This window comes from Orycteropus afer, unplaced genomic scaffold (genome assembly GCF_000298275.1).
Source record: "Orycteropus afer afer isolate SDZICR_OR568_19922 unplaced genomic scaffold, OryAfe1.0 scaffold00127, whole genome shotgun sequence".
NCBI lineage: Eukaryota > Metazoa > Chordata > Mammalia > Tubulidentata > Orycteropodidae > Orycteropus > Orycteropus afer.
Genome location: NW_006921714.1, coordinates 7054284 through 7069702, shown reverse-complemented (window position 1 = coordinate 7069702; position 15419 = coordinate 7054284). Strand labels below are relative to the sequence as shown.

Here is a 15419-nt window from a genome sequence, read left to right as displayed (position 1 = left end):
ATCAAAGAGACTAAAAATGAGAATAAAAATCTACTCATTGACCATTTGTTGTACTCTGCCTCTCTAGGTTTCAATACAAATTTCTATTATTGTCACTGTTCTTCTGTCCAAAGACCTTGCTTTAATATTTTTATAGTGCAGGTCTACTGGGAATGAATTGTCTCATCTTTTGCCTTTTTGAGAATATATTTCTTATGCTTTAAATTTGAAAGATAGTTGTGTTAGGTATAGAACATAACAACAACAACAACAATATTTTAGAGATACTAGTCCACTGTATTCTGGCTTACATAGTTTCTGATTGGAAGACTGATGCCATTCTTATAATGGTTCCTTTTGTTTTTCATTTCTATGTTTGTTTCTATTGGTTGAGTTTTCTGTTAGTTATGGGCTGTATTTCCTGCTTGCACACATGCTTGTTAATTTATGAATTTTACATTTTTGAGCACTCTATTTTGTTCTATTCCTCTAAATAATGTTGGATTTATTTATTTATTTATTTGGCTTATTTTTAATATTTGTTCAGGCAGATTAAGAACAGCCTGTGATCTGGCACTAATTTAGCTCTGCTTTTGCTTCTGATGACTCTTCGCCATGTCCTTGTCTTCCCACTCTGGATGCTGACAATATGAACCACACTCAATATTACTAATTTTTTTTTTTTAGTGGTTCTTTACTTCACCACAGATAGGTCTCTCTCATGTACACACAGAACAGTACTCACTTAAAACATAGAGTGGCCTATGTCTGTAGATCTCTGTCAGTATTTTTCTCTCTGGTATACCACCCACAAGTACTAACGACCTGGACCTCCCCATATTCTAGTCTCTGTCTCTTCAACTCAATAAGATAGTGTGGTACTCAATAAGATAGTGTGGTTCTCCTTGGTTTTCCTCTTCTTGAGTTAAGGCTTGGAACTGCCTCCAGGTAGTAAGGGGGTAGTAGTCAAGAGCACTGTAATAGTTGGGGTTGTGTGTCAACTTGTCTGGACCATGTTTCTGAATGGTTTAAGCAGTTGTGATGTGGTTATTCCCATGATGAGATCAGATGTTTATGTTTCGAGCAGCCAATCCATTGAAAGGGAGTTTCCCTAGCAGTGTGGCCTGCTTCCTACATATATATATATATGGACATCTTGGGAAAATTAGAGAACCTACTATGGATCTAGATCCTGTTGCCCTGCTTTGTGAGCAAACAATCCACCATACTGCCTGGTGATCTTGGGTTTGTCATCAACTGAAGTCAACAGCCGGTATACTGCCTGCCAACCTTGAGCTCATCAGCTCCTACAGCTGTGTGAGTCAGGAAAAGCCTCCAGCTTGACTTTTGGGACTTGCCAGCCTCTATAACTGTGTGAGCCATTTTCCTATAATAGATTTCTCTTTCTTTCTTTAAATACATAAGCTTTATAGGTTTTGCTTCTCTCGAGAACCCAGCCTGACACAAGCACCTTCCTTGTTTCTCTTCTCTCAGGGAGCACAGTCCTGCTATGCATGTGAGTCCATGTCTTAATACCACTGCTTCATCTTTTTCCAGTTTTCTTGTTGCTTTCAGGAGGGTTTATCCAGTCATTGTTATTCCACCATGGATGGCAAGAGAATGCTTATAATTCCTAAATATTTAAGACTCTGAATGATATTTTAAAAATTTATTTTTAGTATTAGTGGTTGAAGTTTAGAGAAGATTGCCTGTAAAAACTTTGCATAAAATTGTCAAGGTTTTCTCGTGGCCAAATTCCTGATTAATCTTTTAAATATTCTATGTACATAAAGAACTCTGGTGGGAGAGTGGTTAGAGCATTTGGCTACTAACCAAAAGATTCACAGTTTGGATCTACCAGCTGTTCTGTGGGAGAAAAATGAGACCGTCTGATTCCATAAAGATTTACAGCCCTGGAAACCCTATGGGGCAGTTCTACTCTGTTCTACAGGGTTGCTATGTGTCGGAATTGACCCAATGGCAGTGGAGAGGATGCACATAAAGATATTTAGCTCCAATAGGCATATTTATACAGTCTTGCATTACTTAACATCCATGAGGCATTCTGTGGAATAGGACATTATGTGATTTGGATGCCGTGTGAACACCATATCGTAGTCTGGCCTTGCATTTTCTTTAAGTATCTTGAAAAAGCTTAGTGCTTTAGCAGTGATTGTCAACATACTGAGAGAGATTTGCGTTTGTGTTTGGTTCTCAATCCACATCATTAGCGATTTCTCCATATCTGATATAGTTTCCCCTCACATTTTCGTTAGCCTTGTAGCTTTCAGTGGAGCTAATCCTTTAACAGCGTGAAGACTTTTTTTTTGTTTTTGAGGAACATCATGATTGCTGAATGCAACATGACTATTCAAGAAATACCTGTCACTCATTTTCCACCTTCATGTTGTTTACAATATTTTGCTTCACTTCCAAATACATACTTCTCCTTTGCCTCATGCTGATGCTATCACTAGCATTGGTTTTGCTGGATTTGGGAGCCATGATGCACTTTGCAGTAATATTTTTGAAAGTTAAACAGAGATAATGCTACAACACTCAAGAGATGCATGATTTACAAGATTGGATGCTGCTTCCTGTAAATTGAAGCATACATGGTTACATGGTAAACTTTTTAGATAGAAAATACAGTACACACATAGCCAGTAACACAGATGTTTATTAAATCTATCAAGACATATCTATTACAGGTTATACATATATTGTCTCATTATATACCTGATAGTGTCATTGCTTTGTATACAGGAGACATGAGATACATATTTTGTGTGCAAGAAGGTGTTGTGTTTGCTACATCCTGTACTCTGATCAGGATTTCTGAACTCTATTATAACCTTAAGGAACCACAGATGTATGTGTGGTTGAATGTTGCCCAAATGGAATTTTTGTGACATATGACTGTATATCCTAAATAAAATGTATTGATCATATTATTAAAATCTTCTATGGATTGTTCTATTTTTGAGTTCTAGATATACCCAATTCTTAAAGATGTATATTGATGACTCCCACTATAATTATATTTTAATCAGGTTCTCACATTTCTACTATTTTTCTTTTGCTCTTTTTAGCTCTATGTTATTTGGCCCAAGCAGTTTTATGATGGTTATGTCTTCAGCAAAATTTAAAAGTATCCCTCTTTATCTTGCTTAGTGCTTTTTACCTTAAATTCCATCTTGTACAATACTAATATTGTCACTTGATATTTACTTATTTAATTCTAACCACCTTGGCCTCCATTCCTCTTTACGTCTGTCTCTTTACTCAGTGAGTGCGGTGTAGTAAATTACTTAGTGTGGCTTTTCTACCCATAAGTCTTTGTAAACTCCAAGGTGGGATTTTGTATGAGCAACTGAGCAGCCCCTGATTGCTGAAGCTATCCACCTGGGTTATTTCTGTTGGGAGTGGCACAATGCAATGTTCTGGGAGGTGCCCACTCTCTCTCACGTGCTTAGAGTTCTGATGCTGTGATTGGCTAGTTTGACCACACTTCCGGGCTCAAAGGAGGCGTCCTGGAGGCAGAACTCTCTCTGACTGCTGGTTGAGGAAGACGTGCTGCTGAAAGAGACACGCGCTCCGGAAAGAGACACGTGCTGCTGGGAAAAAGGCACAAGAGACACGCATTGCTGAGTGAGACACCAAGGGACCAGCACTGCTGGGCAAGAGACTGTGAGAGACTGTTGGCCGAGGGATGGTGGGCTAGGAGAGAGACTGAGCATTTTTCTTGAACTCGAATTGTAGCCTGGTGCTTCCCTAATAAACCTCATAATCTGTGAGTTCTGTGTGGCCACTGCAGTGAATTATCGAACCCAGGAGAGAGGTGGTGGGTGCTTTGGGAGGAACGGTTGGTGAAAGGGCTGGAGGGAGGCAGCATGTCTGGCCTTGCAGTAATAGGCCTTGGTTTACTGCTGGTAATCCTGTCTTCCTCTTGTGGGATTAGAGGAGGTTGGAACTTGTGGCCTCCTTGTAGTTTTTGCAGTGAGACACTAGGTTGCCTTCTTTCTCCCTTATGCTTAGTCCTGGAAACTGACTGTAGGCTGGCAAGCCTCAAATGCTGGGGCAAGAACAGCAAGAACTCTTCAGGCATCTCTCTCCATACACTGCATCCAGCATGGCAATATCAGAGTAGGTGGACATTTTATGTGTCATCTTATGGCTCCCAAGTCACAAGTTCTGAGAGAGACAGACAGCCGAGAGCTGTGTCATCTTTTGTAATCTTGTTTTGGAGGTCAAATGGCATCACTCTTGCCATGCCTTATTGCATGAGTCATTCTCAAAGGTCCACTTAGGTTGAAGGGGAGGATCCATAGACTGACTATCTCTCAGTGGGGGACTGGCAAGGTCAGATTGTAAAAGAGTGTATGGGATGAGAGACAAAGTTATGATCATAACTAGAAAATAAAATCTGCCACAATCTGCCCTCTGGTTTTGACATTTCATCTCACTCCTTCATATAAAATACATATGTCACCTCTCCTAGATCTCAAAATCATTCACTCAGGCCCTCATCTCCAATTCCAGGGTCTCGTCATCCTTATAAAGTCCAAGTGTAGATAAGGCTCCTTTGGTAGAGCTTGCTGAATACTGTCTCTCTCAACCTGAAGACATATTACTAAAGGGACATTTTATCTATCCCCAATACACAAACACACAATGGGGATCAAACCCTAGAATATCCACTATAGACATACACATTTAAAAAGAGGGCAAAGCAGGATCCACATAGTCAGTCAATTGGGACTCCCTGATAAGGAATTCAAAAGAATTATATTTAGGTATCTGCAACAAATTGAGAGACAGATCAAGGAAAACACAGAGAAAACCCTAGAACAACTTTGAAAGACAATACAAGAACAAAATGACAAAATAAATGAAAAATTAGAAATGGTACAAAATCTACACCCAGAAATCCAGAAGATTAATACTAAATTTTCAGAAACAGATTCAGCTGGTACTTGCTAGATCTTTGATTATGGTCCAGTCCTACATCTAGGGGATGATTCTCCATAGCTCCAGGCTTTGCCCTCTGAGTTCCTGGTTTTTCCCTCTAAATTATCTTTTTATTTCTTTATTTTAAATGCAAGCCACTTTGCTAATGAGAAGTTTTTACGGCATGATTCCTGCCTGTCAAAGTTCACGACTTCAATGACTTCTATCTCTGTGACTTTCATTTCAAGATGAAGTAAAGCCTTTAAAACTGTGTGTTTTTCTTATGAGTCTAAAATCCACTCTGAGAAAATTCCTTCTCTAACTTAAGATACCTTTGAGGAAGCTCTATGGACATGCCCTTAAGATCTTGGTTGCTCTATTGACAAAGATTCTGGAAGTAATATCTTTAAGATTTTCAGAAATCGTCTGTCTGTTTGAAATGGTCTATAAAGTTCTATCTCCACCTTTTTATGGATATAATCATCTGTAGAATTAATTTATTTGCATAGAAATAATTTCTTAATTTGAAATTTGATTTTTTATTTCTTTTGCCACCTGGAAAGGTTGAGAATGAAAAAGAGTTTTATTTTTGGAGGACTTCTGGTAAGATGGAGGACTAGGCAGACAAGAGACACAGATCCTCTTCAACAGAGAAAAGACAAACCAATTGACAGAGATACAGAAGATAATCCTGGAGCCCTGAGCTTTGAAAAGAACTATACAGAAGTGGATTAGGCACCAACTAGTGGAAAAATTTGAACAAAAACAGTGAGTACAGAGACACTCGGAGCTGCGGACTGTCAGCTACTCTGACAGGACCAATAGCTTGAATACTTCCAAGTGATGTTGGGACCTGAAAATTGACCTAAAGATCAGCCCTGGTCACCAAGGGCTGCAGAGACGACAGTGCTGGTGGCCTATGACTAGGAAGGGAAACAACAAGGAGGGAGACAACCTGGGCTGTTGACTTTCTGCTGTCCGGAGGGTGCAGCCATTTTGATTATTTACATCTGGCAGCCATTTTGGATATTTAAAGTGGTTGAGGGTGCAGCCATTTTGAATGTTTATAAGCGGTGGCCATTTTGGATATTTAAAGTGATTGAGGATGCAGCCATTTTGAATCTTTAAAAGTGGCAACCATTTTGGATTTTAAAGTGATAGCACTCTCAGTCAGATTCCAAGGACCTAAGAATAGGCTCTATTTGCCAAAGTCAGCAGGGACATACGAGAGGCTGACAACAGGAAAGGAGACAGGTGGTGAGCGTATAAGTGCTGTCAACTAGTGAATAGAGGAGCACAGTACCCTGCTTGTATAGATAACATACAAACAAAACAAAGAAAATGAAAATCATGAGCAAGTCACTCCAACGTACAATCACCAATTAAATATAAATACAAAAACATCACAATGCCTTGGAGATAACAAAGCATCACAGTCCACACAAAGAAGAAAGATAAAGCTGGAAAAACAAGGGACCAAGATACAGATCCAAAACACATCCCTGAGGAAGATGCAGCATTGGAACTCCTTGATAAGGAATTGAAAAGAATTATCTTTAAGTATCTTCAAAAAATTGAGAGACAGATCAAGGAAAACACAGAGAAAACTGTAGAACAATTTCAAAAGACAATACAAGAACAAAATGACAAAATAAATGAAAAATTAGAAATGGTACAAAATCTACACCCAGAAATCCAGAAGATTAATATGAAATTTTCAGAAATAGATAAGACATTGAATGGGCAAAGAAGCAGAATTGAATCAATGGAAGACAGAATTAGGGAGATTGAAGGCAAATACCTGAACACTTCTTTAGAAGGGGATAAATCAGAAAAAAAGATCAAAACAAAATGAAGAAAGCCTAAGATTCATGTGGGATACCACCAAAAGGAATAATCTATGTGTCATTGGAATTCCAGAACAGGAAGAGACAAATAAGCCACAGAGAAAATTGTTGAAGATTTGTTGGAAGAGAATTTTCCTGGTATGATGAAAGATGAGAATATATCCATTCAGGAAGTCCAATGAACCCAAACAGGATAGACACAAAAAGAAAATCACCAAGACATAGCATCATCAAACTCACCAAAACCAAAGACAAAGAAAGAGTCATGAGAGTAGCATGGGAAAAATGAAAAGTTACCTACAAGGGACAACCAATAAGACTAAAGTCTGATTTCTCAGCAGAAACCATGCAGGCGAGAAGACAATGGGATGGTATATATAAAACCCTGAAAGAGAAAAATTTCCAACCAAGAATTATATACCCAGCAAAATTGTCCCTCCGATCTGGCGGTGAAATTAGGACATTTCCAGATAAACAGAAATTAAGGGAATTTGTTAAAACCAGACCAACCTTACAAGAGATGCAAAAGGGAGCCTTTTGGACAGAGAAGCAACAACAGCCAACAACAACTGACCATTAACATGCATGATGATATAACCCAGAAACCAACCCAGCTATGGAAGTGTCCAAAGTAAATAAGGCTACGAGATTGTATACAGGGAACCAGAGACATCAATTGACAAAGGAGGACAACTATAAACCAAAAAGAGGGAAAAAACTGTGTCATTACAGAACTTCTAGATGGTAGGGAAGTCAAGACAACTACAAGATAGAACAGACTATTCTAAACTTGGGAAGAAAACTATAAATCACAGGGTAACCTCCAAGAAAAATGATAAACCTTCAGATCAAAAAAGAGGACTAGCATAAATATTCAGCAAATACTAAAACAATAGCAATGAAGGAAGTGATAACACAATTCATAAACAAAATGAGCTCAGCATAGAAAATTATATGGGACAAAGAAATTGACACCATGAAAAAGCACATAACACAAATGACAGCAACAAATTCATATTTGCTGATAGTTACGTATCTGGCAAGGGACTTATCTCTAAGATTTATAGCAGAAGAGTGGATGACCAAACTATGGTACATACACATTATGGAATGCTACGCAGCACTAAAGAATAATGTAGAGTCTGAAAAACACCACATAATATGGATGAACTTGGAGGACAGTATGCTGAGTGAAATAAGTCAATCACAGAAGGACAAATATAGTATTAGTTCATTGTTGCAGAGGGTCAAGGAAAGGTTTTTATATGGATATGGAGAGAAACTTTCTTTGTTGGTTGCCAAGGGTGGGAGGGGAGGGAAGGGAACACTGAAAAAAAAAAAAAAATGCATTGACCCATGTCACTTTAGCTTTGTGTATTTCACTGCACATAAATTATATTTCAATAAAATGCATTAAAAAAAGAGTTTCATTTCTGAACCCAGCATGTTCTGACTTCTTTATATTTAACCAGGACTTCTTTGGCTTATCTCGCCCCTCTTTCATTTTATTTGGACCACTAGAGAAAGCCAGGAGTCACTTTTATCACTCTGTCCAGAGTTCATTAAATCTATTTCCTATTTCCTATTTCCTATGTTTAGAGGTTCTGTAGGCATCACAAGGTCTCCTTCATTAAAGCTTCTAGTAACATGTGCACTGCTTTCCCTTAAGCCCTCTCCAGCAGCTTCCAGAAGACTCTTTAGCTTCTACTGGCATTCCCCTGAAGCCTTTAGGCCCTCACTAACACTCTCCTCAAGGCCCTTCCCAATTTAATCACTGTCTTGTATCAAAGCCAGTAACACACGTTTTACATTTTTGTAACAGCAGCACCCCACTCCAGGTACTAAAATTCCCCTTCCAGCTCCCCCCTGCTTCTCATTTCTTTTGATGACCAATTGCTAGAAAGAAATGCCTACACTTGCTGTAGTCCTGTTCACCACTCAACCTCACTGAAAGCCCATTCCATCTGATTTCTGCTCTCATGTCTCAGTTACAGACATTCTTGCAGGGTCACCACAGACCTCCACTGGTGTGTCCAGTCCACACTCTGGACACTCGAGTGTTTCTTCCTGTCTTTGCTACTGTTTTCCTCCTCTCTCCTTTCCTAGTTCTTTCCTCTTTCAGAGACCTCTCTCCTTTTTCTCATCACCTCATTGTGGTTCTTGAAGATTGTCTTCCAGCTGCTCTTCTCTATGCAATCACAATGAAATCTCATTCTTTCCCATCACTTAACACATCTTCATTTCTCAGCTCAAATTTCCCTACTGAACTATATATCCATAGAACCAACTGCTTACTGTTCTCTTTATGGATGATGGTCAGGCATATCAGATTCTTTGCATCTATATCTGATCTCATCATCTCCCTCATGAAGCATTGTTTTCCTCCTATGTTCCCCATCTCACTGAATAGTACGCTACAGTTTTCCTGTATGTCAGTTTATTGTACTGTGGTGACTTGAATGTTTGCATAATGCTGGAATATATTTCAAATCCCAGCATGGTCACCCACGGTGGACAGGTTTCAGCAGAGCTTCTAGAATGAGTAAGACAAGAAGAAGGATCTGGTGACCTACTTCTGAAAATCAATCAGTGGAAACCTTATGGATCACCACAGACTATAGTAACACTATATATAATACAGTGTTGGCATGAAGATGGTTCAGGACTGGATAATATTTCCTTCTATTATATAGAGCATCACCTATGTTATATTATAACATATTATTATTATATAAACCATATTATTGTTATATATAACAGAGAATTATATCTATATTATAACATTTCCTTCTATCATATATTGAATTTGAGTTAGAGCCAGCTTGAGAACAGTAACTCCAGTTTGCTTTGATAGTTGAAATTTGTTTTATTCCTCATTGGGACTGACAGCATACTGTCCTCCAAGTTCATCCATATTATGTGGTGTTTTTCAGACTCTACATTTGCTCTGGGTATTTGAGGGAGACAGTGGTCATCAGGAAGGGCTATGGAAGGGTACAATGGGGAGTCAGCCTCCCTTTGTGGAGGTAAGGAACCACTTGACTCTTGTGGCCATTGTTGCTTCAGTGCCCTTCTTAACCATGCTAATCACAGTCTTGTGCAGCACCTGTGGGGACTGCAGGGGACACACTTAGATGTCAGAAGCGGGTTTCTGGTGGGGCCAAGGATGGGGTCTCTAGAGCAGGGGTTGTGGAACCTCATCAGTTCTTTGGCATGTGTTCTGTGTTTTTGTTGTACGCAGGGTCACCATGAGTTGGAACTGACTTGATGGCAGCTAAGACAACATCATGCTTATCGGTACCTTTTTTGACACTGCCCCCACAGAGTGGGTGTTCTCAGATGATTTCAGTTCGGGGTCAGTGAGAGTCAGTGACATTGGGTATTTTGGCTAAGGTCACGCAACTATTAAACGTCAAACCAAGACTTTTACTCAGGTCTGCTGCCTCCAACGTCACAGAGGGGAACTGGAGCAGGGGGAAAGGCTCTGGGAAGGCAGAAGGAGGACAAGAAGTGTGTGGAATTTGTGACTCTTCCACTCCCCCACTGGTACATTGGTATGAAATGGGTGTTGCTGGAAAAGTGTAAGCCTTCTAGCAATGCAGGCATATCTCAGAGATATTGTGGATTTGGTTCCAGACCACTGCAATAAAATGAATATCACAATAGAGTGAGTAGCACAAAGCTTTGGGTTTCCTTGTGCAGATGAGAGCAATGTTTATACTATACTGTAGCCTATTAAGTGTTCAATGTTGTTGTTTTTGTTATGTGCCATGGAGTCGGAGCTGACTCATAGCAATTCCTCCTTGGGTTTCCGAGACATTATCACTACGGAAGTAGATTGCCCAACCCTCCTTCCAAAGAGTGGCTGGTGGGTTTGAACTGCCAGGCGTCTGGTTAGTAGTCAAATGTCTTGGGCACTACACTACCAGAGCTCCCATGTGTCCAATAGCTTTATGAATAAGTCTTAAATAGCGTGAGAATCACCAAAATGTGACATAGAGACACAAGGGGAGCCCATGCTGTTGGAAAAATGGCACAATAGACTGATGCAGGGGACCACACATCTTCAATTTGTAAAATACACAGTATCTGTGAAGCACAATAAAGCAAAATGCAGTAAAATGAGATGTGCCTGTGTATAGAGCATCCCATTACATGTTCTCTTAAACCTCCAAGTACCATCTCGTTTCTGGATACCTCATTTTTCCCCAGCAGCCCCTTCTGTCATCACTTGCTAATTTCTCCATCGTGGAATATAAAAAATCCATCATCTAAATGACTATCTGGTCACTGTTTTCAAATATATTCATATTTCCTATGTGCCAGCCATTCCTGGTTCCTCCAGGCCTGTAACCAGGGGAAACAGTGGCTTCAGTAGCATTGAGCAGTCTGTCCTCCTTGTGTGTCTGTGTGGCCTGATAAGTATTCCTAGAAACCACACACCTGTACAGGCTAGTGACATATGTCCAGTCCCCCAAACCAAACATGTTGCTGTCAAGTTGATTTTGATTTGTGGCTGCCCCATATGTTACAGAGAACTACTCCATAGGGGTTTCTTGGCTGTAATCTCTATGGAAGGAGCCTTGGTGGTTTGGTGGGTAAGTGCTCATTTGCCAACCAAGAGGTCAGTGGTTTCAACCCACAGAAGAAAGCTGTGGCACTCTGCTTCCATAAAGATGACAGCCAAGGGAACTCTACAGAGCAGTTCTACTCTGTCCTATAGGGCTGCTAAGAGTCAAAATTGACTCAATGGCAACAGGTTTATTTCTTGTTTTGATGTTTAATCTTCATGGAAGCAAATCACCAGGACTTTCTACCATGAAGTGGGTTTAAACTGCCAACCTTTAGACTAGTGTTCATGTGTAAAGACTTTGTACTACACAGCACCAATTCCAATGTTCAATAAGGATCAAAGAGATCCTTAATTGTGCTGTTAGAACTTGGAGGTCCTGGATGTCTTCTCTCCTTGCCTGCCCTCCTCAGACTTCTGGCTTTTTGCTACTCCGTGATTAGCTCAGCAGGTACCACCTCTTCCACAACACAGGGGATATCAGAGTCATCTGAGGGGAGCTCCCTCACCTCTGTGACAACATGACTTAAAGTCCTCACTGTCCTGTCTTTAACCCGGAAGGATGCTGAAGCACTCCCAATTCCTGTGGTTGGCTTCCCACTCATCCGTGCATTTTTTATTTTTAATTTAAATAGTGAATTACATTTTATTTCATTTACAGAGACTTTGGGGCAAAAACGTGGTGTTTGGAAGACAGCATACAGGTGAGAAGCTCCAATGAGCAGTCTATCATAACTATGTCAGTGGGCTCTGTTAGATAGAGTGAGCCAGAGGCCCAGAGCTGGTGTGGGTCAAGCCTGTTTAGATGGTCAGGGGGCTTCACTTTGGGACACAGATAGTTCCAAGGGTGTGGAGTCAGGAGGGTCAGAGCAGAAAGGCACAAGAAAAGTGTCCGATCACAGGGAGATGATTTATTGTTCCAGGAGGCCTTGGAGCCTCTGCATTGAACAGTCCATGGCTCCCTGTGCATGCCAGACCACATGCATAGGGTCATTGCCACACAGTTACTGCTGCCTTCCTAAGGATGAACAGACAGGTAAGGAGTGGGCCCACCATGCCCCAGGTGCTCCATGCACAGAGGCTGCACTCAGAGACAGAGTACCTGGTGGGGAGCCCCATAACTCAACGGGGCATGTTACACTTCCTTAGGGTTGAAGATTTTGCTGATAAAGAGGATGAACCCTTCGTCTCCAGAGATGATGACCGCCAGGAAAGGTCTATTGTAACGCACAATCAGTGGGTCGATTCTTCCAGATAAGAGGGTGATTTTCACTCCTGTGGCAGCAGCTGCTTCTGTGCCCACCTCACTCACATCAATCAGAGCCTTGTGGACCACCTGTGGGGACACCAGAGCATCACCCACCAGGGACAAGGGTGGGGTTGGGCAGGAGGCATGCATCCTGGCTTAGGGTGACTCAGGGGTGAACATTTATCCTGCCTCTACTGTGTCTACTACTGGCTCATAACGGTACCGTTTTCCTTGTTTGGTATGGTCGTTCCTGCCACCAGCCCTGCCCACTAGTTTGCACAGATGTGCAAGCTGAGGCTCAGAGCCTGGGAATGATTTGCTCAGAGCCACATAGGCAAAGAGTGGGGCCAGTCGGATCTGGATCCTTCTCTGAGTCCAGAGTCTGTCATGCCTCCCACACAAACACCCACTCCTGTGTAGGGAAGGGGCAAGCACAACGCAAGGCCTTTGAGCATCAGCTTCACTCCAGCTCTCCATGGTGATGCAGAGATGCACACACTTCCTCAGATGGGCCAGCATCACTTTCTGCATCTCTCTCTCTCCAACTTAAACATCTTGGGGCTATTGACCACTTTTCATAGGATGTGGCTTTGAGCCAGTTGAGGCCCCTCCTAGCACAAACCCCACCCATCCTTATGCCCCTTTGGAATGTGAGTGCATAACTCAATGTAATGCCCTGGGTGTGAGCACACGGCACAGAGGAGAGTGGAGCATGACCCAGTGGCCCTCTGTTCTGACTGCGCTGCTCCTAGCTATGCCGTCTGCCGTTTCCAACTCTGAATGAAGTTTCATTTCAATCTTCATATAGTCATTGCAGTATTGCCTGCTACCAGCCGTGCTAGGAACTACATACCAGCTAAGAACTATCACCTCCATTTTACAGAAGAAACTGAGGGGTGGAGGACTTCATTATCCACCAGCAGTAGTAAATGGTGGCATGTGGCATGGGATCCAAAACCAGGTTCTTTCCATGACAGGCATCTGTGTCACATTATATTACAGGGGAGCTGGGATTCAGCCTCCAAACACAGTAGCAGTGTCCTGGTCTTGGGGCGGGGCATGGAGGGTGATCAGACAATGAGAAATATAATTATTTACAAATACTATTTCCCAAATGTCCACCTGGCCTTCAACATTCAAGGTCAGATACATTGGATGAGTTGCCCAATGTTTAAAGATTTACCTGGGAAACCATCACATTCTTGGCCCCTGTGATTCCTGACAGGTCAGCCTGCTTGTTGAAGACTTCCCTCATGCCCAGCTGGGGAAGTACGTCTTCCAGATTGTAGTTGCTGGAGATGGAGAACTTGGGCAGGTAGAGTTCATCTATCCGTCTAGGAAATAGGAAAATAATAATAATAATAATAATAATCTGAACTCCTGTCTGATTTGGTGCCCACCTTCCTGGTCTTCGGAGCTCTGGTGGTGTAGTTGTTAAGGCATTCAGCTGCTAACCAAAGGGTCAGTAATTTGAACCCATCAGCTGCTCCATAGGAGAAAGATGAGGTAGTCTGCTTCTTAAAGATTTATGGCCTTGAAGATGGAGTATGAATAGGCAGACAAGCGACACAGACCCTCTTCAACAAAGAAAAGAAAAACCAATTGACAAGAGATACAGAAGATAATCATGGAGCCCTGAGCTTTGATAGGAACTATACTGAAGTGGATTAGGCACCAACTAGTGGAAAAACTTGAACAAAAACAGTGAGTACAGAGATGATCAGAGCTGCGGACCATCAGCTACTCTGATGGGACCAACAGCCTGAATATTTCCAAGTGGTGTTGGGACCTGAGAATTGACCTAAAAATCAGCCCTGGTGGCCAAGGGCTGCAGGGACAACTGCACTGGTGGCCTATGACTAGGAAGGGAAACAGCAAAGAAAGAGACAACCTGAGCTGTTGACTTTCTGCTGTCCGGAGAGTGCAGCCATTTTGATTGTTTACACATGGCAGCCATTTTGGATATTTAAAGTGATCGAGGGTGCACCCAGTTTGAATGTTTACAAATAGTGGCCATTTAAAGTGACTGAGGGTGCAGCCATTTTGAATCTTTAAAAGTGGCAACCATTTTGGATTTTAAAGTGATAGCATTCTCATTCGGATTCCAGGGACCTAAGAATAGTCTCTGTTTGCCAAAGTTGGCAGGGACATACAAGAGGCTGACAACAGGAAAGGAGACAGGTGGTGAGCATATAAGTGCTGTCAACTAGTGAATAGAGGAGCACAGTACCCTGCTTGTATAGATAACATACAAACAAAACAAAGAAAATGAAAATCATGAGCAAGTCACTCCAACGTACAATCACCAATTAAATATAAATACAAAAACATCACAATGCCTTGGAGATAACAAAGCATCACAGTCCACACAAAGAAGAAAGATAAAGCTGGAAAAACAAGGGACCAAGATACAGATCCAAAACACATCCCTGAGGAAGATGCAGCATTGGAACTCCTTGATAAGGAATTGAAAAGAATTATCTTTAAGTATCTTCAAAAAATTGAGAGACAGATCAAGGAAAACACAGAGAAAACTGTAGAACAATTTCAAAAGACAATACAAGAACAAAATGACAAAATAAATGAAAAATTAGAAATGGTACAAAATCTACACCCAGAAATCCAGAAGATTAATATGAAATTTTCAGAAATAGATAAGACATTGAATGGGCAAAGAAGCAGAATTGAATCAATGGAAGACAGAATTAGGGAGATTGAAGGCAAATACCTGAACACTTCTTTAGAAGGGGATAAATCAGAAAAAAAGATCAAAACAAAATGAAGAAAGCCTAAGATTCATGTGGGATACCACCAAAAGGAATAA

The 15419-nt window shown here is 41.2% G+C and overlaps 1 protein-coding gene across 1 annotated transcript in view; it reads right to left on the bottom strand.

Moving 5' to 3' along the window:
* SERPINA3 (serpin family A member 3) overlaps positions 1 to 15419 on the bottom strand; it is a 42103-nt gene that overhangs the window by 14751 nt on the left and 11933 nt on the right. The window contains exons 3-4 of the mRNA XM_007944550.2: positions 13779 to 13929; positions 12486 to 12682 (exon numbers count right to left, since the gene is read on the bottom strand). Of these exons, the coding sequence (XP_007942741.2) occupies positions 12486 to 12682; positions 13779 to 13929 (348 nt within the window). The remainder of the gene's footprint in view (positions 1 to 12485; positions 12683 to 13778; positions 13930 to 15419) is intronic.